General features: G+C 34.4%; 1 protein-coding gene across 3 annotated transcripts in view; it reads right to left on the reverse strand.

The window, feature by feature from the left end:
• Positions 1-203: 203 nt before the first annotated feature.
• RASSF9 (Ras association domain family member 9) overlaps positions 204-25,265 on the reverse strand; it is a 33,982-nt gene continuing 8,920 nt past the window's right edge. For 2 of the 3 annotated variants that reach the window (XM_048934647.1, XM_048934648.1), the window contains exon 2: positions 204-9,765. In XM_048934647.1, coding sequence (XP_048790604.1) covers positions 8,490-9,749 — 1,260 coding nt within the window. In that variant the 5' untranslated portion in view covers positions 9,750-9,765 and the 3' untranslated portion in view covers positions 204-8,489. The remainder of the gene's footprint in view (positions 9,766-25,265) is intronic. The other variant, XM_048934646.1, reaches the window with a different exon arrangement.

Below are 25,265 nucleotides of genomic sequence, written 5' to 3' on the forward strand. Positions count from 1 at the left end.
ATGCAGAGAATGATAACAAAATAAAGAATTAGCAGGGAATCAAGACAAAAGTTTGTGATTTTGTGCAGAAAAATAAGGGACCCATTTTTAGAAGAGGTTAAAATATTCTTTCCATGCTTTATTCCACAGAATTTCTTTCAAGCATCAGTTTTGAACTGTTACACCATCCATTTACTATAGGAAAGAGCACAAAATATTTCAGAGGAAAATCCTCATATATATGTATATATAAATATATACATATATATATATATATATAATTCTTTGAGAATATACCTCAACAGGGAGTCCATAAATGAAATCAAAGCAGTTTCTAAAATGCTGGATATCAGGATACTCTTTTGACAGACACATTTTTTGCATATCGATCTGCAGTTCTATTGTCCCATAAATTCAGGTGCAAAGAGCTTTTTTGGAGGCCAATCTGTGATTTTAAACTACAGCATTAAAGTAACAATTGAAAGACTTTAACAAGAGCCCCTCACCATAACATCAGCTTAATGATCATAAAAATTTGATGGTTTTGAAATAGCTACTTATGTTTGATGAAAAACAGCAGAAAATTTTTCAGGCAGTGTTCTACAAGGTTACATCAAGAATTTTATTCTTGTTCTCACTCCTGAAAGCAGAGAGTCCCATGTAATCACAAAATTCAAGAAGTTAGCTATCACGTATTACAGTTCATAATGCATTCTCCTGCCGAGATACAGCTGTAGAAGTACACTTAATTTTCAGCAGATGCCATGCAATTACTTTGCTTCCACGCCATAGTCATATATAAGTAATCTCTCTTTTCTGAAGCTCATGGAATTGTACAGCAATGAAATAGTTACAGAAGTACAGGACTTGGTCTTTTTCTGAATGCCTGTGTTGCATAGCTCAAATATTGACATAACTACAAACACTCTTAGTCTGTAATTTTAGATATCAAAACTAAATATATGAAGATTTTTTTTAGAAAAGAATGCTGAAACCCGCAATTATATGGAAGTGCCTAATCTTCATAGAAAAGAATTGTACAGTTTTTCTTAAAAACTTGAACTAAAATTTATTTTTAACCTCCAAATTTTAGTAACAAATGAAAAACAAGTGAATACTTGCTTGTTAACACAATCCTTCCCAAAGAGTAAGAGTATCTAAATGTACAGGACTCAACTGTTTGCCTAGCAAAATAATAATCCAGATGACAAAAATATACAGTCCTCAACATGGTAAATGTTACAAGGAAGGTTCTGCTTTTTTGTGGTTATCAGCAGTAACAGTTTCACAACTATTTCAAGCTCGCATATTTAAACATACTAGAACAGTTTAGTGAACATTAGCTAATCCACACATTGCTGACTATTCTAGAAATGTGTGACTATGCAGTAAACCCTTTGGTTTGTGATTCACCTGTCCCTTTTTGACATGAAAAGACCAGAAAAGGAAGTGTCAGTTTATAATTTTGCTTTCAGAACTCAGTGTAGCTATAAATAATATAGGAACTACTTCAATCAAATCATTCCTATGTTATCTAAAAGAATCTTCTGATCCATTTAAACTTTTTCATAAAGTAGAATGAAATAAAAGGCAATTTAATGTGTGCAAATTATTAGACTAATAGACTTGGTGAGCTGGGATTTAATCAGAAACCTTCTTCAAGAAAATGTGAATATCTATTTTATGAATATTTGGGCAAAATAAAATCTGAAGCAACAGCAGTGTAGCTACTTAATCTTCAGTTTAATACATATGCATGTGCTCAGAATTTAGAATATGAAATACAGCATATCCAATGCAAAACAGGAATAAACATAAAATAGAAAGGTAATATCATAGAATCACAGAATCAAAGAATCATCATAGAATCAAAGAGTCATAGAATGCCTTAGATTGGAAGGGACCTTAGAGATTATCTAGTTCCAACTCCTTAGCCTTATGCAGTGTTGCCAACCGCTAATTCAATCTGGCCTTGAACACCTCCATGGATAAGGTAACCACAGCTTCTCTGGGCAACCTGTTCCAGTGCCTCATCATCCTCTGAGAAAAGAATTTTCTCCTAATATCTAATCTAAATCTTTTAGTTTAAAAACATTCCCTCTTGTCTCATCACTATCAGATCATGCTAAATTCAGTCTTCTTCCTGTTTATAAGCTTCCTTTAAATACTGGGAGGCTGAAATGTGGTCTCCCTGAAGCCTTTACTTTCCAAGCTAAACATGCCAAAATCCCTCCACCTTTCTCAACAGGTGAGATATTACAGCCCTCAGATATTCTTTTTGGCCTTCCTCTGGACCTACTCCAACAGCTCTATGCCTTTCTTGTTCTGGGGGCCCCAGGACTGGACACAGTACTTGAGATGTGACCTTACAAGGACAGAGTGGAAGGGAATAATCACTTCCCTCTCTCTGCTGGCCATCCTTCTTTGGATGCAGCACAGAAAACAGTAGATCTACCGGGCTGCAAGCACACACTGCTGGTTCACAGCAAACATTTCATCCACCAGAATCCCCAATTACTTCTCTGCAGGGCTGCTTTCAATGAGGTCTCCTTCCAGTCTGTATACATAGCTGGGATTGCGCCGACCCAAGTGCAGCACGTTGCACTAGGCCTCGTTGAACCTTATCAGATTCTTTCAGGTCCCCTTTTCAAGCCTGTTCAGGTTTCTTTGGATAGCATCCCTACCTCCTTTTGTATCAACTGCACCACTTAGCCTGGTGTCATCAGCAAACTTGAAGATATTTTTAATTGGAAAAAAATCCTAAAGAACATCTGATCTAATCAACTGAATAACTCAGAAAAATGCATACATGAACATAACAGAAATTGCATAGTGTTGCAAACAGATAAAACTGGTAGTCCATTATGTAACGTATGGAGATGAGTCAAATCAGAAACGAGGAAAATGATAAAACAGGCTTTATGTTCACAGTCAGTGACAACCTGCAAAGGAATTAAAATTACTGTGAAAACTGTGTATTTTTCTGTCGCTATAGTCTAATAGAAAAGGATTCTGCACTACTTCTAGGTAATGCATGACAAAAGCTCTCTAAATAAAATCGAAATCAATGCCTAGCAAAAACTCTGAATACAGGTGAAAGGGAATTAACAGCCATTTCCTCACGTGAATAATTCTTTCCTCCTATAATGTGTAATGAACATATTGACATATACTATTCTCAGGACTCAGATACTCCTGTATACTATTCTAGTGCTTTGAATCATGGAACAGCATAAATTCTGTATCATGGAAAGTAACTGTGTGGCTTTTTCCAGATAATATCATATAATCCATTCAACCTCACTACTTTGATCAAACTGATCAAAGTTCACTAACATTGAACTTTTGTATCAGATAAGCTTTTTATCTTCTCTTTAACTGGATCCTAACAAGATTGACCCTCTCCCCTCCATAAAAAGATCATTTCCTGAAAAATGTTTTGCCAGTGAGTGGATTGAACATCAGATATGAAGTTTTCAAATATTGAGGTGAATTAAAATATCATTCAACAGCCTAATCAAGTAAAATCTGCATACAATCATCGCATATGCAGAAAGACTACATCTCACATCCTTACAGAGGATTCAGCTGAGAAAGATAGCACAGACAAGTGTTTCTGGCATTCTTACTGAAAATATTTTTGAAAACGCTATGATCATTTGGTTTTTGGATGAATCATTGATGCAAAAACCCTCAAATTCCAGATGAATAAGACAGAAAACTGATATGAAATCTAATTAGATTTGAAGTTTTGAATTTTCAGTGTGTTAGTTTTTTTTTTTCTGAAAAACAAATGTAGCACAAAATGTAAGTACTTTATTCATAATTCAGAAAAAGTGAAATACTGCCCAAACTTAACAATAGGTTCTTATTTGGAAATATTTTCTGATTTAAACAGTAAAGCTTGTAAAACATTATGAACAGTTCCCATTGAAATAAGTGACTTGTCCAACTGGTCCTGATCTATTGGACACACAAAGCATCCATAAACCTGATTAAAAAAAAAAAAAAATCAACCAGCAAGCATCACTTGGAAAATCTATGTTTGATGTAAGCCATGTAAATGAAATATTAGAGTCTGTTCAGAGTTAGAAAAAAAAACCCTCTTGCTCTGTGCATTTTGTATACCAGCAAAACTCTCTCTGTAAGATAATCATTTCAGTCAAAAGCTTTTGCTTAAGAAAGAACTATGAGAATTTGATATAGTGCAAAATAGTCCGAGTTTCATTTTAAAATTAAAAAAAAAAGCAAAACAAATAAAAAATAAACTTTAGAGTGAGACTATTACATTTTATAAAACCATATCACAAAGGAAATAAAATCTTAAAAAATGAACTATACTCATTTAAACACACTTCAGGAAACAAACATTTAATGTATTTTAAAAAAATTACATTATGGGCACTTTAAATGTAGTCGTATTAGTTCTGAAGTGTTTATATTGTCAGATAGAGACATGAGAAAGACAGTGATCAGCAATTTATTTTCAGAATTTATAAAATGTCGAGTAATTGACTTGTTTTTTTAAATGCTGTAGAAAAAATACCCTGAAGGATAAACACCTCAGTTCTAGGAAAAGAAAATATTATGCACATAATCATGATGAGCACACAACTGTTAGTAGAAAAGAGTAATTTATGTTCAAGCTTATTAAACTTGCAAAACCAGAAGAGATGATCTAAGGGAGGTTTAGAAGTCCTTTCTTATGTACGTTGCACTTGCACTATTAATGAAAATATTTATCAAGCAAGGAATACTCATATATTATTAAAGAAAATATAATAAAGATCAATCACACATAAAGTAATTCAAGTTACGATTTGCTTTAAGCTACATATATGAATATTTTGCTGAATTAGGTTCATGAATCTAGATTTTTGTCTGTCCAAAGCAATGAACACAATTAGGCAACCAGAATGATATGATTTTGCAATAATGATTAGTTATATTATATCTGTTTATGTCTTCATGCAGTTGGAAATATGCAAAAATAACAAATGATGATTCTGGGCATGTAAGGAAATGAAAAGCCTATTAATCTTATCAGTTTAAAGCTGCAAGTTGAAATTCACAGACATGAGAGCTTCAATCTGTCATTATCATATAATAGAATGTCCTCTGTCAGCAATTTGTGTGTATGCATGGAGCATAATATAGCCAGGGAAAGAATCCTTGAATGCACAATTTGAAGGTAAAGATATAATCGATTAGTTTGAAATGAAACAAGTACTTGGGGGATTACTCAATTTTCCCAGGGAAAACAAAACAAACAAACAAACAAACAAACAAAAAAACAACAAAAAATAACCAACAAACAAAACGCACCAGAACAATTTTCTCATAACGCTGTAATGCTCATGTATATAAATGGATGGAAAATACTGTAAATGTATGTACAATAAAATGATAATTATGTTTTGTATTTGTATTGTAAATTAAAGAGTCATCATCAAGGGACTGAAGCAGGTAATTAAACTGACTCATCTGCTTTCATCAAACTTGTAAAAGTACATACTAAGTAATGCAGAAACATGAAGTTTGAGCATTCACTGTATTACATGGAAATTGTTATAGAGGTATTTCTTACAAAGATATACGTGGTACTATTTAGGTATGTAGGAGCTTTGTATTAGCAAAGTCCATTCTCTTCAGTGCTGTTAACTCAGATGATAGTCACTTTGCCTAGATACATATTGGGAACAAACCTATCTAAATCGTAAAACAATCAGGCTGAGTCTGACAGCTATTTACTTCTGTATTTCTTTCACTCTGAAGAAATAACTATTTATTTCAAAACCTTTCAGTACATATGAGTGTAGCAAAATGAATTTCCATTCATTTCACTTTGACATTACACATTTTCTCTCTCTGGGTAGATAGAAAGGGAACTGGCTTGAGAGAATGGCAGGAAACGAACCTGAATGTTTTTTTTTGAACCTTCTTTGGGGAATAAAAAAAATTGTGGACAGTTGATGCAAATCAGTGAAGATAAAGGATTACAAATTTTACTTTGGCATGCTAAAAACAGGTCAATTAAGTGTGTGAAAAGTGTAGAAGCAGATAAAGAGTAAAGCATGCACACTTCATCATCTTGCACATCTATCTAATTTCACAAATAAACAAGATTTTTATGAGATATCAAAGTATAAGATTCAAAACACCGTGAATTGTGTTAATTTATTTTATTAAGAAATATTCTTTCTCTCAACCTATTTTTTTCCTATTTTCTTCTTAGAACACAGTAATACTCAAGATCTACAAGTTGCAGGGGATATATAATCAGGCACATACTGTGGATGAAGATGACATGTGAAAATCAGTACAAATTCCTATGAGTAAAATAAATCTGGTAGAGTGTAAGTGGAAATTACTTCCCATACAGGTATTGTACTGGCCTGCATAGTTATGTATATTCTTTTGCTTGAACTTTTACCCCCTAAGTATTTATAAAAAAGACTCAGTAGAAATAACTATTAGCTACATTCACATGAACTCAGAGAATACATTAGCCTACTCTCAGCAGTCAAAGCTCTGTATTTTCTACTTGTCAGAGTGATATCACAGAGTTCAAAAGATTCTGAGTTGCGTTAATAAATTATTACAAAGATATCTGATGCATACTTGAGTTTTCATCAAGAGCTGATGAGCCTAAATATGACATATTATTATTGAAGTATTCAAATAACATTATATGATAAAAACATAAGACAAAATAATATATTAAGGTAACTACCACATATTCTTGGAATAGAAATTCTATAATATCTAGGACTCAAAAATCTTAAAAAAAAAAAACAAAAAAAAAAAAAAGAAAGAAAGAAAAAGAATAAAAGAAAGAGAGAAAGAGAGAAAGGTATAAAAAAATTAGCTTTTTAGAAAAAGTGTTTTTTTTTTCTCTCTCTCTTCCTGAATGTAATATGTGCTAATCAGCAGTCCCCACAATTCTGTCATTCCAGAGTACAGTTGTCTGGCAAACATTTAAGAGGAGAAAATACAGGAAAAGAAAGCAGTGCATCTGGATATATTCTACCTTTATGCTATCTAGGTATTGCCGTTTCACTCACTTTGTCAGCCTTCTTTTTTGCAGGCTATCTTTGAACTCTTTCGGAGTTCAACTTCATTTAGTAACTATTTCTCCATTCAATTCACTTAATCAGAATTACATTATATTTTCAAAAGCATTAAACAAATTGATCTACAAAATACAAACATAGCAACCCTCAGTGTGCAACCCAGAAATTATTCAGTGTTCTTTCTGTCAGCAGTTTCTAGCTCAGAGTTAGAAACCTTGTTCAGTAACTAAGACTTCTATACCTAATTTTGAACTTGCAGCATTCATCGGAGAAGGATTTGAGATTAATGACTACATCCTAAGTGAAATCATTTGACTTAACCACATAGTTATAAAAATCTCGTTTCCTATTCTTTTTTGTTCCCTTTGTTACCCAATATTTAATTAGATATATAGAATGGACCAGCTTTAGCTCTATCCTAAAGTCCTTCTATTAAGGACATAGCAAATACATGTCTGTATCCCTGCTCCAAATATCTGTCTGCTGTCTGATAAGCTTAAGTACCTGGCCATTGGGAACAGATAGTAAAAAATGTCTGGTTCCTGCCTGTCTCTCATGTTATGTTTGATTTCACAGTCATGATCTAAGGAGACCCAAGTCACTAGATCCTACTGTTGAGATAAGCAGGAGAGAGCCTTCCTGAAAATGCCCCTGGGGCTAGGTGTGAGTTTGGGATTTATCAGCTCACAGAAGCAGGAGGCAGGCAGTTCTGACATGCCCGCTGGCAGAAATTGTGTCCACATAGCATCACCACGGCAACTGCAGAGTAAGAGCAGAAGAGTGGGAGTTTCAAGAATTTTACCAGCAGTTGGATGCTGCTGAAAGAAAATGGAAATTAACAATCCATGTGAGTATGGTCATTTCTAAAGTGGGACTTAAGTGTTTCTGAAATTATCTTCCTAATAACTCAAAACTGGGTTATAAATTACACAAACAAAATTGCTTTTTTGTTTTATAGCATCATAAATATTAATTTTTAAGAGTCTATATGCTTGATTATATATTCCTTTACAGCAGCTTCATGCCAAGGAAAATCAAGCTCTCCATATAATGTCTAGCTCACTTTTCAAAAAATTTAAGAGAGATGTAGAGGTGAACTCAAAGATTAACAGTTGTCAAATCTACAAGCTTTTGGTCCAAACAAGTCAGAATGCCCCTGTTCTCTGAGTATCAATATTACAAAGACTAAACAGTCTGTCTGGATTTAGCAAAGCCTACAGCCTTGCATGTATTAGCTATGAATGCATTCACAGCTAATCCAGTCTACCTGTGCTTTTAAAAACAAGTGCACTTTTAAGCACATAGACACTGTTTACTTTTCTAGAGCTGTGCTACATTTTTAACATATTGAAGGGATGAACTTCCAAGACAAGTCTCGTCTATTCTTATAAATGTCCTCCAAAAAACCACTTCTCAGAAATTCATGACTGCTTTCAACTATGTTGATAACAGTACCATGTCCCCAGAAGTTATTTCGGAGTCCTGACTGTGTGTAGAGCTAATTCCAGTGTCAGAGTCAGTGTCGTTTATGTCCAAATTAGTCACTCTATGAACAAAATCAGGAACTGCAGTGCTGTTACTGGAGATGCCACTGCCCTTAGGCGGCTCCTCGTTTGATGGAAGCCTCACTTCAATGTTGTCTTTAACATGTAGTAAATTAAATTCTTCTGTAAGAAGTTCATATTCTTTTTCCTTCTTTTGAAGCAGCGAGTCCCTGTAGGTAAGTTCTTTCTGAATGCAGCTCAGGTATGAATTGATTCTGAGACCATCTTTCATACTTTTTTCCAGCTCATACTTTACATTGTCCAAATCTGAGTTTTCCAGCTGAGCATTAGTCGCTCCTTCTGTATGAACAACATCTTCATCTTTTTCTGAGCATATACCATGTACCTCTTTTTCTATTTCAGCACACAGCTTCTCTATTAATTGTTTGTGATGTTTTAGTCTCTCTTCAACCTGTAAAATTCCCTCACTTTTGCTGAAATAATCATGCATCTCTTTTTGATCATCTGCCCTACTCCCTTGCTGCTCAGCCTCACTTGGATTGATCATTAAATATGAGTCCTGCACATAATTTTCTCCATCGTTGGCAACACGGTCTAAGTGGAATTTTGCTTCACATTTTTCGATTTCCATATCAAGTTCCTTCATTCTAAGGACTTGCTGATGAATGGTATGATCTTGAGATATGATTAAATGAATCAGTGTCTCCATATTATCTCTGTCTTGCTGAACACTGTCCTGTTTAAGTTTGGCAAGTTTCCGGAATGTCTTCCTAACAATTTTCTTTTGCTTGTCAATTGGCAACATCTTCATGTAATTTGCTGGGCTGAGTTCCCACTGCTTTTCTATATTTTGTACTACCTTAGCTTCAGCTGTTTTCCACAATGGAAATGAAAGGAAAGCATCGGATTTTACCAACACGAAGTGCAAATTGGGCTGCTCTTCTCCCCAAGCTTTCCAAAGTCTCAGAATCTTTGTCAAAGGAGGAAGGACTCGCTCGGAGCCTCTCCATTTTTCTACAATACAGTAATCACTAGGTTTTCCAAAGAGGACTTTTTTCTCCCCAAATGTTGCTTGATGTTCCTCAAGCAGAGCCTGAATCACTTCTGCGCATGTTGTGCGCTTTGTCAGGCCACATACAATCTTCTCTTCTTGGCAAACCCACACCACAATCTCTCGTTCATTTGAAGCCATGTCTTTGCTGGGAGATCTAGGGAAAAAAAAAAAGAAAAAAAGAGACCAAATTTAAATTATATTTAAATGGCAGAGACTTTATGAACACCACCAGTATTCTGATATAACCAATACACTGAAAAAATCCCATATTCTTGTACCATACAATATACTTGTTTAAATTACATTAAAAAATACGTTTGGAATTAGTAACAGAAAAACACAGCAATTTCTACTACTGCTCTAACGTTACTACTTGTCCAGCTGTTAATTCCCACAGAAATGTGACATCTGTTTTTTGTGGACTTAACATGTGTTCATTAATAATAAGCAAGACAATTTCCAAGCTATCCTAAGCTAACATAACTTTCAGATCTGCATATCTGTTCTAATCACATAAATATTCTGTAATCTCTTATTATCATCCAGACTTCTAAAGTGAAGAATTTTGCTTCTAACTACACAGCAAAACAGGGTTGAAAATGAGAAAAAGATAATAGAACACTATTTTAAAAGAATCTGACGGTAAAAAAGATCTATTGCTCAGGCATGTTGACTGCACTCCATACCTTGGTGTTATTTGCAAACTTGCTGAGGATGCACTTGATCCCACTGTTAATGTCACTGATGAAGATATTAATATCAGTTCCAGTCCTGACTCCTGAGGGACACCACTTGTCACTGATCTCCACCCACACAGCGTGCCATTGACCACTACTCCTTGGCTACGATTTTACGAGCAGTTCATCATCCACTGAATAGTCCACCCATCACATTCATGTATTTCCAATTTGGAAAGAAGGATTTTATGGGATATAATAATATAATTATAATATAATATAATAAAATATAATTATAAATATAATATAATTATAATACACATGAGTTTCAATTCAAGTATGTGTGGTGGGCACAAGAGGAGGAGTTAGTCCTGCACTGTGCCCTTCCCTCCACATGTTTTACTGTTGCCCACGTAGTCTGTACTTGAGTTATGCAAACTGACTCATTCAAAATATCACTCCAAGTTAGAAGCTTAAAATCTGGAGCCATGTTACTAGATGTCCAAGGCTTCATGCAGCCAATAGTCATGGGTTGGATGTGCCTGTTTTAGAGCTAACTTTTAAATTTGTCTCCTTCTCAGTTCTATACCATCAGGGGCCATGGTAAATGGAGAAAATACGGCTAAAAGGAGCGGAGGATGTGATGTCCAGAATTTTCCTATCCTCTAGCCTCCACACACTTGCTTGGAATTGGTGATTAGGCCTCTTGCCTAAAATGATAAAAATAACAAGTTCTCTGAGGTAATCCACATTTTTTTGGATTTTCTGGTATCGCTTCCGGTTTAATCAAGTCTGACAAGGAACCCTGAAAATGATAATGACAATATCCATGGTATTCTAAGGATTCAATACCACACCTTTTTTTTTTTTTTCTTTCCTATCTAGAACTACTCATTTATAGGACATTTCTAGTTGATTTTTCTTTTTTGAGATTTACTAGGAATGGAGTTTTACTTAGGTTAATTGTGTTAATAGGTTACAACCTATAATTATTAAAGCAATATAGCTTATTTCATTTTTCTTAAGTATTATACAACAGAGGAGAAAAACTACAGTCCATTAAATTGAACTGTGATTGACTCAGCTATAGGTGCCACTCTGACCAGAAGGCAATAACCCTCCAGAGACAGGAGACTGGAAATGAATACTGAAAAAACCTACCAGAGCAATTTTATTAGTATCATGATACAGGACAACTCTATCAAACTGTGTTGCTTCAAGTCTTAGAATATTCTTCTGTAAAATCTGTGTTTTGTTAGAATGATAACTTCATTTTCTCATTTCAATAATTCCCTCTTACTTCAGGATTTTATTGCAATTATTTTTTAAAACTAGTATTCAGAAGAAAAATGCATTTTTCCTAGACTATTTAAGAAAACATGGAAGAATTTATGGCAGACACAGAAAATGGCAAAACGAATTGTCAAAAATAGTGTCTCAAACAATGTTTCCTACTACCATACAAGTAACTGACATAAAAATAAAACTGTACTACCAGTCACTGAATTTCAGCTTGAAAAAGTACTGACAGAAAAATTAAAAAATGCAATGGGTGTTAAAAATTTCAGAAATATTAGACTGAAACATTGAAGCAGTAAGTTCAGAACATGTTTTCCCTGTTGCTTTTCATAATCAATAAATACATTTTAGGGTATGAATGTCATATTGGTCTTTTACCGTTCTTCTGAGAGTCTTGACACAATCTGTTCACACATGGAAATTCTTCCTATTTTTTCTCATTCTTCTTTTTCACTGATTGATATATTGTCTCTCTCTTGTTTTTTTTTTTCAGTGTGTAAGAGATTATCTGAGTTACAAAGAAGTTTACTTTCTCTTTTCCTTCTGGTTCATTTAAAGTTTGTATATGAAGACATTTTCTCTCTGTGATATAAGTAAATGTTCAGAAAAAACTTAAAAACCCACAGATAACCTCACTGCATTTGTGTACTGATAAATACTTATGTTATACACATTTTTGATATGGACTTGTTGCTGACTTCAGCAGGGGTTCAGCATGCTTCTGATGGAAAGATACATTTATTGGAAAGCAATTTCTACAAGATCTTTGCAAACTTTACCCAAATACAGATATAAAATACGTAGAAAATTTTCTAATTTTCTAGCTGCTCATCCTCCTCCCCCCATCCACAATATTTTTTCAGTTACAGCACACTTGTCCAGCCAGACTCTATGCTGAGCTTTCTTTGGAAGGATTTTTCTTTAATTGTTCATAGAAAAGTATACATATTTACATATTTAAAATACTGAAGTCTAACTAATAGTAGCACCACAAGAATGGAAAATTTATCCACATACTGGTGCACAGAGGACTCAAGTAGCTTATACACACATATATATACTTCCATACATGTGCATACAATGCGTATAACATATATTTGTAATTATACTCTCACCTTTTGCAGAAAAGAAGAAAAAAATCTGAACACTGTTTTAATTATAGGATCAAAATAGGTCTGTAAAGTGCAAATTTGTCATTATTTTTTCCATGTTTGTCACAATGTATATTATCCTCATTTTTATTCAGCAGCATTACTATATTTTTAATTATGCTTTTTAATCCAAAATGAACTAATATGTCATTTATACTCTTACAGTACTATGGAATTCTAATATATTTTAAAAAAATCAAAGGTGTTCTTTATTATCTTCCACTATAAAGTAGTAAACAGATGTGGCACACCATGGTCCTTTTAAGTAAAATTAATTCTGTAATTCTTTAATCAACACAACCCAATTTATGCCCTCCCACTCCCCAAAATGAAACTTCAGCTTGTCTGTCACAGCATAGCAATTATGAAGGAGTTGTTTTCGGATGCAAGAAGATGCTAGTACTAGGAATCATCTTTTATTAAGTATGCTTTCTTTATAGAAAATAGAGGGCAGATTCTGCATATATCAAGTACATTTCATCTCACTTAGAAATCCAGAGCTTAAGTTAGTATAAATTTGCTACCAAAGCTCCTCCTTGTCATGAAAGAAGAGAAGACCTCCACAATCTAAACCATCTATGATCTTTGGTATGAAACTTCAAATGAAACTTTCTCTGTTTTGTTAACTACAAGAGATCCATATGATCACCTTCAACTAAATATCTCATTTTCAGGCAGCTAAATACATGTGAAAGTAATCCAATCACATTATGGTTCATTGTTCAAGAGAAATGTAACAGAAATGTAAAATGATTCTTTTTTTTTTCCCCTGAAATTTAATATTAAAAATAACAATATTCAGCAATGAGATCTGCTTTTAGAGTGTCATTTAAAAAAAGAGGAAAGCTTATCATATTTACTGATTCCTTAACCTTTGCATCCTGCAGTTTTGTAAAGGAAGCAAAGGAACTGTCATTTTTTAATTACTCATCAGCAGCTGTTTATCTAGTTAAAATGTTTGGCTTTCTTGGCTTTCTTGAATAACAGTTCCAGTAAGAGCTTCTTCAAAACCATCTGGGCAACTCATTCATTAAAAAAAAAACAAAAACATTTACTGCTGTTGCTGTACAGACTTTAAAGCATTTGAAATCTGTATCTTTGAAGTGGCCATTGAAATGTACTGTCTAACTATCTATAATCCATAATTTTAAGGCCTTGATGATAGTGGCAATATGCAGATCTTTTTTTTTTTTTTCCCCCAGCAGAGTCACTTATTGCACAGAAACAGGTGAGAATTTAAACTTTAGAATGGTGAAAAGTAAATTTCGATTATATTTTGTTTGCTTTCATTTTTAGTTTTATGCCTCCTGCTTTTTGACTGTTGCATGTCAGATATACACTTCATTAATTTAATATTCAGGCCTAGGGGAAGAAAAGTAATACATTCCAGCAGTGTACAGACAAAACAAAAACACATACTTATGTTGCACAGAGTCAAAATATTAAATAACTTCAGCACTTTTTATATTCACTGAAGAGATGACTGACATAAAAGAACCACACATAATAAAAATGTAATCCATTCCTTTCTTGGAAATGTTAGCACCCTAATATATGGAATATATAGCTTTACAAGCAGTCAAGACAATCAAACTTACTCTTTTTAGAATTACATCCTTATGCCTACATACTCATTTGTCCTTACTAATTTCAATAAATTTTATATTGGGTCTAGATTGGTTATGCATTACATTGATAAAAGCTTAATACATTGTTTCTAAAATACAATTGACATTTAAATAGCTTGGGTTTTTTTTTCATTGAGAAAAATTAACCCACAGATAAAATTATTCTCTTCCTTCACTACAATAAATTTTTTGCATACTTTCACATCAAAATAAAATGGAATTCCTTTCAGAATATTTCTATTTTTTATCTACTTGTCCCAAGGAACTAAACTAACTGAGTAACTTAAAAGTATTAGGTAATGGCTAGAAATTTCAAAGCCAATACATTTCTGTGATCCCCTTACTAGCACTACTGCTTAATGCTTCAATAATTTTAAACCAATATGACAAGTTTCCTAGACAAATTTTTTTTCTTAGTAAAATTTGATTACGGTCACGATCAAAAATGGTAGTAGGTGGATCCTCTCAGTCACTGAATTCACTTACAATACAATACAAAATCTGCCAGTGAACATAAGTTATACACAAAACAATATATTAATTTTTGGCTGAAAAATGCATAAAATTGGTAATAATTTATAAATTTACTATCAAAGATTACATTCTGGAAAGTTGTGTGAAATAGCCCAGTTTTATTTTTTCAGCTATTTATTAGTGCAATCATATTTTATAATCTTAATTTTCAGCTATAAAAGAGCTTTTACCTATCATGTGTGAGTTTGAGTACTGTTAATCAGATGCCATGATGTGTCTGTTTTTTTCCTTTTTCATGCTATGCTTCTATGAATGCATTTCAACATACATTACACCCAGAAAGCTAAACAACACAACCCAGCTATAATTTGCAATGCAAAAACAAACAACAAACAAACCAACAGAACTGTAGGTTATGAACAGTCTCATACAAACAGTATAAATCACCTAAACAGTGCACCTGCATATGCAGTCTAACCTGCAGCAAATCAGATGATAGTTTATCATTGACTGGCTGCTCTAACAGCGTCCTCAGATGGCCTGTGCTCTCTGGTAGGTATGCATCCGTCATGACCTCTAAAGAGTCATGATTTAGACACTTCTGTGAAACAAAACTCTGCATTTAGTCATGATGCCACCTAGAACAATTCACTTTTTCAATGGGCAAATCAAAAGCAACAATGTAACAGAATACAAATAATAATCTTAAGAAACAACTCTCTTGCTGTCTACCAGGTACTTAAAGACCAGTCCTTGCAGTCCTGCCGCCTCAATGCTTTTCTGGAGTCCAGAAAGATCTGTGGAGCTCTCTAAGAAGCAGGAAGTGCCAGTGTTAGACAGGCCCAGGCAGGGCTATCCTGCCACCTCTCTCAGCAGGCTCTCCCTTCCCCCTCTCTATCTGTGTGCTTTAGCTCTTTGTCAAAGACCTTCTGTGTCTTATCTATTGCCTGCCGCTTTGGGCAATGTGGATCTTTTGGCCAAGCAGGCTCAGTCACCAAGACAGTTGCTCTCTTTTGAAAAGGACGTGACACAATTGGTGTATCCTGAGAAAACAAGAGACAGTGGCCACAAGAGCATTTAATAACCTGGTGTTTCAAAGGGCCTTTGAGCATGCTGCTGAGGTGACAAATTTGCCCATCTGGATTCTGACAAGTGTGCTATGGTCTTCTCTTTCCTTGGCACCCTTAAGTGCTTCCTCAGAGTGTAAGGAGGCAGAAAGTACATCCCTTATTTGGGCACTTGCTAATAAAGATTTTTATCTCTGTGCCTCAGATCTAAGCCATAACTACAAAACAGTATGATAGCTTTTAATTATATTTACTTGTTGGAAGTAAGAAGAGGCCAGTATTATAAACACAACTCTGATACAAACAACCTGCACGGGACACACACTATACTTGTCATCTCAGAGCTTTTCATAACACTTGTGCGTGCAGGTATATAAGAACTAAGTAGTTTATCAGCCTCTACATGATGTTTAGAAGTGACAATGAAATTGCTCTTCTTATTCTTTATCAAAATCTCAATAGATTAATGTATACGTAGAAAACATATATGAAGCAATGGACAATAATTCTGAATATATGTATATCTATTTAGGCTATGTTTATATTTACCGATGAGATTTGTGACAAATGGACATATTGGTGCCATGTATTGCATATCTAACTTAATTTGATCAATAAGGATTTTTAACAAAGTGACTTTAAACACTGAGTCAATTGAGAATAGGTTCCACAGACCATGTGGAAACTGAAGTCAGACTTTCAACCTTTGGGAAACAAATGAAAGCAATGGGAAACAAATACTGAAAGTTCACACAAATTTTATGCAGACCATCCAAATTTAGTCCACCTTTTTGCTCAGCTTTCTATCACCTACTGAAGAGTTAATCAGAAAGAAATAAAGGCCAAACCCTCCCTACACTCAGTATACCTCTCATCTAAGTAGCTTGTTACATGCTTCTGATTTTCCTAAGGGCAGCAATGAGGAAGTATCTCCTCTCACCACGCAGGGAAGCTGGAATTACTCCAAAGCCTTAGGGATTCAAGACAGCCTATTTACTAACAACACTGCCATTCCCCTTCATCGATTCCTAAATAAATAAATAAATAAATAAAAATTCAGAAATATTAATTTAATGTTGCACAGTTATATCCGTTTCATGTAGGGGATAAAAATTTCTAGTATGAGGCGCCAGAATCTTGCTCCTTCTTCTCTTTTGCATGACACTAATGCAATGGCAGTATCTAGTTAAAAGGTATATTGGCAAGGAGCTCTTTAACAATGATAATAACAGTTAGAAAAACTCATTATAGGTAGTTAGTGTAATCCTAATACTACAGGAATGCTCAAAAAGAACACGACAGAACTTGTGAAAGCAAAGTAATTATTTGAAAATAGATAATTTAAATTTCTCTTTACCATCTGTTTCTATATCTATTAATGCTGTCTTATGATATAGCTTACTCCTTTACAGAAATGCACAAAGGCATTTATTAAAAACAAATGAGGAAATTAGGTTTCTAGATATTCATGTGACTTTTTTCAAACATATGCATATACATGATAGCTTGGATGCTCTAATCATAATATTTCAGATATTTTAAACAAGAAAATGATTTAAATAGAGGCTATTCAAACCAGCTTTGTACCACATGCTTCTTTCACTACCAGTTCACGTGCATTTTGCAATTCCTTTTTAAATGTGTAAATTTTTAACTCAGTAAGATTTCCAGAATCAGGAAGCCTTTATGAAACACTATAATTATCAACAGCTGCTGAGAATTTTGTTCTATCAAAATTATCATTTTTGCAATTAAAACTATAACTATTTCCTTACTCCCTTCTTCAGAGGAATGTTATCACCTCATTTTGCTTTTGTACAAAATTACACACATTATAATTCATCAATGATTTACGGTAGAAATTTCTGCTCATCCAAACATTTTACACTGTATTAGTGCTGTATGACAATTTTCAGTTAAGTAACTGAATTTGTATGAGATAGTACTGTTCTGCTATAGTTACATAACAAAAAAAAATTATGATAGTTTAAAATATAAAGTTCTTCAACTTAATTGTCTCACTGTAAGTAAGTCATTCACAAGAGAATTCTTGCTGAATTTAAGCCTCAAACTTTGGCAAAAATCTCAAGAGAAACTGTTCTTCCTTCTAATAACTGCACTGCTTGGGACAAAGGAACATAAATGGGGACCAATATTTGCGAAAAATTACAGAGAAAAAAAACACATCAACTCATACTGCCTAAAACTTATATAAAAGAGATAAAAGCATCCCACAAAAAGAACCAACAAGGACTGAAAATCCACCTTGCAAAAATTATGGCAGATGATATTTTGGGAGAAAAAAAAGGTTTAATAATGACACAGTAACACCAGTAACTCTGACAGATAATACTTTGCAAAATCTGCTTTGCAAATTCCAAGGGCATATTTTCATCAGAGTTAACCAAAAGCTCTGTATACTTCCTTTTACTTATTAGCACCACCCCTTACCCTGTTTACTTTGCAATAACTTAAGCTAGAGTCAAGTGCAATGGCTGCAGTCTCCATTCAGATGAAGACTTCATCTGCTGCTGTCTTTTTCTTCAGTCTTATTTCAGAAAGCATTTATCTCCCCGAGGGTACACATTCCTATAAACTATGCTTTAAATTTCCTTCCTGTCAGACAAATCATCCTTTCTGCATTGTATATTCAAAGTCATAAGACTGGTAAGTGGATATTATTCAAAAAATGTTTGGAATTTCAGTGAGTAACTTTACTTGTACACAAATTGTCACAGCAGGTAATGTGCTTATCGTATTGGGTCCGTATTTGTGATGGCCTGACACAGTGGAGGCTTGAGAAGAGAACAGAGCTAGTTGTATACCAAAATATTTTCCAAGATGAACAACAAAAGTATTAACAATTTGCTTTACTGAGAAAACATGCTTTGATGTGTCTATTGCAATGCCACTGAGGAAACAGGTGTCATACAGGAATGGCAGATCCACAAGGAGCTCCATAGCCAAAACAAACACTGACATATCCATTGGAAACCATTTGTTACACCATGATGGGGGGAACAGGAAGTCAGACATTTTCAAATTCCTCAATGTTAGTAAACAACATGCAAACTTTAGGAACACCAATACAGTAAATGTTGTATTTTGATTTTGAGCAGTGGGTTGCTCTTACTACTTGATAAGTGCAGATGCTAGGGTTTTTTTTAGCTACCATGAAAATTTCGCTATATTGCCAAAATGACTCTCTGTATATATCAAATTTACATGTTTGTGTATACTGAAGCACCAGTTAAACGGTAGGATCTTTAAGAGGTTCCTATTAAAAATGTGCAGAATGTGTCTAAAATTTCGTCACTTTACAGAAGAACAAGAAATATGTATAGTTAATTTAAAACAAAAGCTTCAAGACGACAAAGTTAAGAGCTGCTATTACAGTAGAAATTTAGATTATCTGAATTCTCCCACTAGAATTTTTTTAAACCGTCTTTTAGAATCACCTTGGCTGTTTACAAGCTTTTGACATTAAAAGAAACGAGGGGAATTCCAGGAGCTGTAGGCACTAGTTTTGTTATTGTTGTTGTATGAAATTGTGTTCAGCTCTCATTGAAAAGCTAACGTATACTATATCCCCCCCTGGGGTTTGTTGACATCTTTCTCAGTGAAAAAATACACAAAGCATTCTGAGGCAGGGCTTGGAATGCCAGAACAAGAACAAAGTGCACTATACACACACCAGTGATAATAAAGTAAGTTGAATAAAGGAACAAGATGCAGACAAGTAAATGATAAGATTTCACGCCGCCTTTCTGATACTCCCTGGGCTAAAGGAGACTATAATGGTTACCATCTTATGAACCCTTAAACATAGAGTACGGCTCAAATAATTCCACTCTCAGTGGCAGCACGTGGGAACATATGCTAACCTCATTCACAGTGAAAGAAAACAAAGTCCAGATGGACTTGGTTTATTTTCACCAAGTCCTCAAGATGAACAGAGTCTCAGCAAAGAAATGTTTCTGTTCCTTACAGTCTTTTCTTTAAAGATAATGACTTTAATTACTGCTGTGGCTGCTCCATAGCAGCCTATGGTGAATTTCAGAGCATGGACATTATGTTCATGCTTTTGAAAAGAAACATCATACGAATCAGTATTATTTTATTTATTGATTTTTTTAACACCTTAAGCCCATCCTTAAAGTATACAAAAATGCTTACAACTATTTGAGACAAGTGATGATCCTAAATACTATTTTACTGCAAAGTTCAATTTTTTAGGTTAGCAACTGCAAAACTTAGAATTTCATGAAGTGGTAGGTAATCTGATGACTACCTGTGAAATGTATATGCATATATATATATATGTATATATACATACATACATTTGAGCATTGATCCTTGAGTTAAGTCATATGGTGTCAGGTGATAATGGGTGTCAATGCAAAGATTGCTGAGTATGTCAAGTAGCATGGTATGTGGGCTTTAGGAATGCCTCTTCTGCCACAGCAAGCCTATGGACCTGCTCAACCATCTTATCAAACATCATGTTTGGTTATTTAAAATCTAAACTACTGTGTATTATAAAATTATAGTACCCATATATATATTTTTACCCAGAAAAACCCAAAGTCCAATCATATCAGCAGCCAGAAATCTGATATTTTCTATTTGCTTTCTTAACTTTGCACATCTAAAAATCTTTCAAAACAATTTATGTATATATACACATATATACACATAGCTTACTCTGAAAGCAATGCTTCCTGTTTATTTCCATGGAAACTACAAGAGATGCAAAGAACACAATAACAGTGTTTGGTAGAGCAAATTCTCAGCTAGAAAACACTATTTTTCAACATTAGCACTACCGTTTTCACCAGCAGTGTACAAAAGCCTGCATGCTTCACTTGCAAAAATCTGCACCAGTGGAGGCAACAGCCATTATGGCAGTTGGATAATGTTACCCACTCAGTCCATTTTTTATTGACTCCAACAGATGGAAGTCAGAAAACATCAATAGAGAGGGTGTGGTAGGACAGTCTAGTCGAGATTAGTGATGTGCTCTGTGGTCTTCAAACTGATATGGCTCCTGACATTCTCATGCTTCTAGAGAAAGCTTGTCTTCTTTTCTGGCCTGACTGTAAGCTTGAGCCTTCAGTTTTGTCAGAGTTGTGATGCAGTGGTCAGAATTGATAGTTTGTTAGGGTTCCAGGAAAAACAAAAGTTTTCTATCCCAAATCCAGAAGTTTCCTACCCCAAAGGACGGTGCGCATCCTTTTGTCCATTTTGCCCCTCTGCTGCCATCTGTTGCACAGCAACAAAATGTAATGGAATATTGGTGGGAAGATTCAACCTCTGCGGTCATACCACCACCATCTGCCTCTGACATTGTGGGACAACATAATAATATAGAAAGAATTAATTCTGGAGCAGCCATCGTAATATAACTTAATCCAACTATCTATTTATTGTATATATATGCATATATTTACAGTTTGCCAGGAGTAAGAATGGGTTTCAATTTTCTTTTGTATTAATTGCAGTATATTTTACAGACTTTAAACCATTTTCAAATTATACTGTATGATTTTCTCCATTTGGCTTGATTTCATTAAAGTGTACTGAAAATGTTGCCACAAAAGGGATTCTACCAGAAACTCATTTACAATCAGTTTTTGTTGTTGTTTCTTTTTCCCAAATTAATTTCTTGAGCTTTTTGAAAGTTAGTTTGATTACAAAATGTGTTCCATTACTTACAGTGTTTGAATGGATGAAAGGTAAAAAGATGAGCTGACAAAGTGGACTCAATATTAAAAGGGCTAAATTCAGTACTAAATACATAATTATACTAACAAGAAGAGTGGACTTGGATTTTTGAAAATAAAACTGTAGCATTTAATTCCCATTTACAATCTGGGAGATTTTGCAGCTTATGCTTTCAAGTAATTTCCTAAAATTACCTATCAATGAATGCTTCAATATGTAGCCCCTGGGAAGGGCTGATAGGGCCTCTGAAAAAGCTCTTCATCCTCTCTGAAGAGGCTACTGATCAAATAAATTGTTAACCTTAGTAGGTGCCCTAGTGATGGATATGCTAAAGATGGCAAAGGGGCTTGCAAAACTAGTTCTAGACCGTTGAGCAAGAGAAGGGAAAGGCAAAAAGGGAGGAACTGCTGTCTGGAAGCAAGGTCAATGCTAGATCATAAAGATCAAGAGGAAATTGTCTCCTCTAATGTGAAGAATAAAGAGTAGGTGAAGAATACCAAAGAGTGGTGTCTGATAGCACACAAAACATTTTAGCAGTGAAAAGATAAAGGAAGTTGGCTCCAGTGGAAGAATGTCCCATGATTCAGATAAAAAAAGACATGTAAATCCTAAAATATTTGACTGGTCATGATGTAAGCCTGAAGTTTCTTCCAAAACATCAGGAAACCGAAATGGTGAGTACAAGAATTTTTTTATTTTTTCCTGAACTGCTTTAAAAACTTTTGTCGTAAGTTCAATTTTTCTTGTCCTTAGTTAAATTTAAGAAAAACTCATTTATGAATCCTCACATAAATATTCTCTGGTATCCAGATGGGTCCACTTCACTCTAAACACTTCACTCACATCAGATGAATTGGGTCATAAAGATAAGGGCCTTGTTAAATTGTCTGAGATAACCCACCTGAAAGTGACCAAACACTTTAATAAAAAAAAACATTCAAAAAGTTCATGCAGCTGAAGGGATATCACACACAGAAGTGTCTGTGGCCAAAGACTATGGCAGATCCAAGACATTATGGGGCTAGTTTTGCAAGATGTTTCTGTGGCAGAATACTCATTATCCCAAGAAGTCGATGACACCAAAAAGACACCGCAAAGTATATGTTGTCTTCAACTCATGGAAAGTCAAACTGAGTCAACATTCAAATTAACCTAATGTTTCTTTATTTCACATATCCAAACATCTTTGCAGCTTGGGATGTTTTCAACACATGAGCAATGTAGATGACTTTATAGATTGAAAAGGACAAGTTTAATTCTGACTGTACATGGCAGAACCTGAATGGATAAAACAGTGATAAATAACTGAAGGCATACTTCCTTCTGCCATGAAAACAACTCTGTGATGTTTGTTTAGAGAAATATACATGAATAGAACTCTTACATGGCATGCTCACATTCTATTTGTCACTTCTGACTTTAAAAGAACTCTTGTAGGCACCAAGATTTGTAATATGTTGATGCACATTTATGCAATCTGCAGAAATGTCTTTCTGTAGATATTATTTATAATGATGGGATAGACAATATATTTTATTGATCTTTAGATGCAGTTGATACAAGTTAATCCAGTAATAAGGTGTATGACAGTCTATTTTTTTAGCTATAGATATGAATTACACGATACACAGAGCACGAACTACCATATATGCATTTATATACTAAATATGGGCCTGTCATGCACAAACACTTTCATGAAAAGAAATATGCTCAATATATACTCAAACTTTTGGAAGCGCTATTGAAGTTTTCCATGCTACTTCGTTCAACCAAGACAAATTCAATTCAGCATACCCACAGCAAGGTGCCTTCTCTTACTTATGTTGGCCCCCATCTCACTGAATGCATGACAGTACTCCAGCTTTCCAGTCATAGAAAGCACTGAGGCTTTGCAGACACTTTCACATGCTTTCCCTGCTTCTGAAATTCATAATCGCCTCTTGGACACCTAGACTTCCACAAAAAGTGCCATGGAAGAGTTTAACTCCTAACAGGATTTGTTGAAACTGCAAGGTCAGGAAAAACTTACATAAAATAGGCAGAAGCATAAAGAAAAGGGCAGGACTTAAGTATTTACTGTTAGTACTGTTAGATGTCCACCGCATAACACATTGTAGTATTAATTAGAATGACAATCAAGAGCCTGATCCCCTTCTCCCTTCAACACAATTCTTTGTATTTGAGTTATGTAAGTAATTTGTGCAAACTGAGACAAAATGGAATGGTGTCAAAAGGAAACACTGAGAGAATTTAGAAAAGAAAAATTCAGTTTAGAAAAAAAATTGTCAGAATTTCCCTCACAAATACATATTGAGGCCACCAGAGCGGGTATCTCAGAGGTGTGTTCAGGTCATTAGGGAACCTGACTGCACCTTGTGTGCTCTGGACAGTACTGCTGAATATGAATTCATAGCTCAGAAAGATGAAAGGCTGTTTTTTTCTTAATTGTGGAAGAGTGTGAGGGAGTTTTATAACCAGAATTTTCCACTCTGGTGTGAGACATAATGATAGCACAAGTGACTGGAAAATTCTGTCAATCAAAATGTTACTAGTGTGGGTTTTAATAATAATAATTTAATGAATATCAGAAGATTTAATGCTAGTCTTAGGTGATTACAATGAGATCTAAGTATCAAAGCATCTGTCATAAATCTAACCCTTATTACTTACTATTGTTCAGTATCTGTCTATTCTATGTCTTCTGTCCTATGTATGATACTACCATTTGCAAAAGATGGCTTTAATTTTAATTTAATTAAAATTTAATTAATTTTATTTTAATTTAAAAGTAATTAATTAATGAAATTAATTTTTTACTATGCCTTCTATCACTAGATATTCAACTGTTTCATAAACTGACACATTACTTAATTTATCTTCTCATTCTCTCCTAGGGACAGAAGGGTCCAAAACTCAAAAAGAGTTAAGCCAAACTATTCATTCATTTTAGCTCCCAGTCCAGTTAACTGAACTGATATCTATAGAGATGTCCAAAGCATGATATCCCTAAGCTTCCTCTGCTCAGCTCTTGTGCAAAACATATTACAGGGTATGGAATTATAAAATGAGGAACATGCAGTGAGTAACCACTTCTGTAAGCTGCGGTTAACGTGACTTGCCCAGAATCACATCGAAATTTTGTGGCAGGAGTAAGGAATAGCATCCATGCTATTAGGATGGTTATCCCTTAATCATACATTACCCATCTGTAATTCATCTCTCTATTTACTATTCCCTTTTTAATTACTAAAATGAAAGGTACAAAAGACAATTAAATAGATGTGCTATAAGGTCTGCGCATGCTTCATGAAGTCTTTTCCTTTGAAAGTGATTGAGGTGGAGCTCAGCTCGTCTCACTTTAGCTATGTAAAATGTAGATGTGTAGTCAAAGACAATTTTCTGACCTTCCTCTTTAATCAGCAGCATAAGATAGGCACCTCCACAGGGGTGATTAATCCTGTACTAAAATAGATGTCTGAATGAATTGCCCTCTGGAAGTGTATACATCTAAAATATACATTAACTACAAAGAGTGCTGAGATTAATAGATGCGTAAATGTTCAATGGCTAAAGTTGACTAAGTTGAAATTCACCTTTTTGCTTTACTGTGCACTTGAATCTAATGGACAGTCTG

The sequence above is a fragment of the Lagopus muta genome, chromosome 1 (assembly GCF_023343835.1).
Source record: "Lagopus muta isolate bLagMut1 chromosome 1, bLagMut1 primary, whole genome shotgun sequence".
Taxonomy (NCBI): domain Eukaryota; kingdom Metazoa; phylum Chordata; class Aves; order Galliformes; family Phasianidae; genus Lagopus; species Lagopus muta.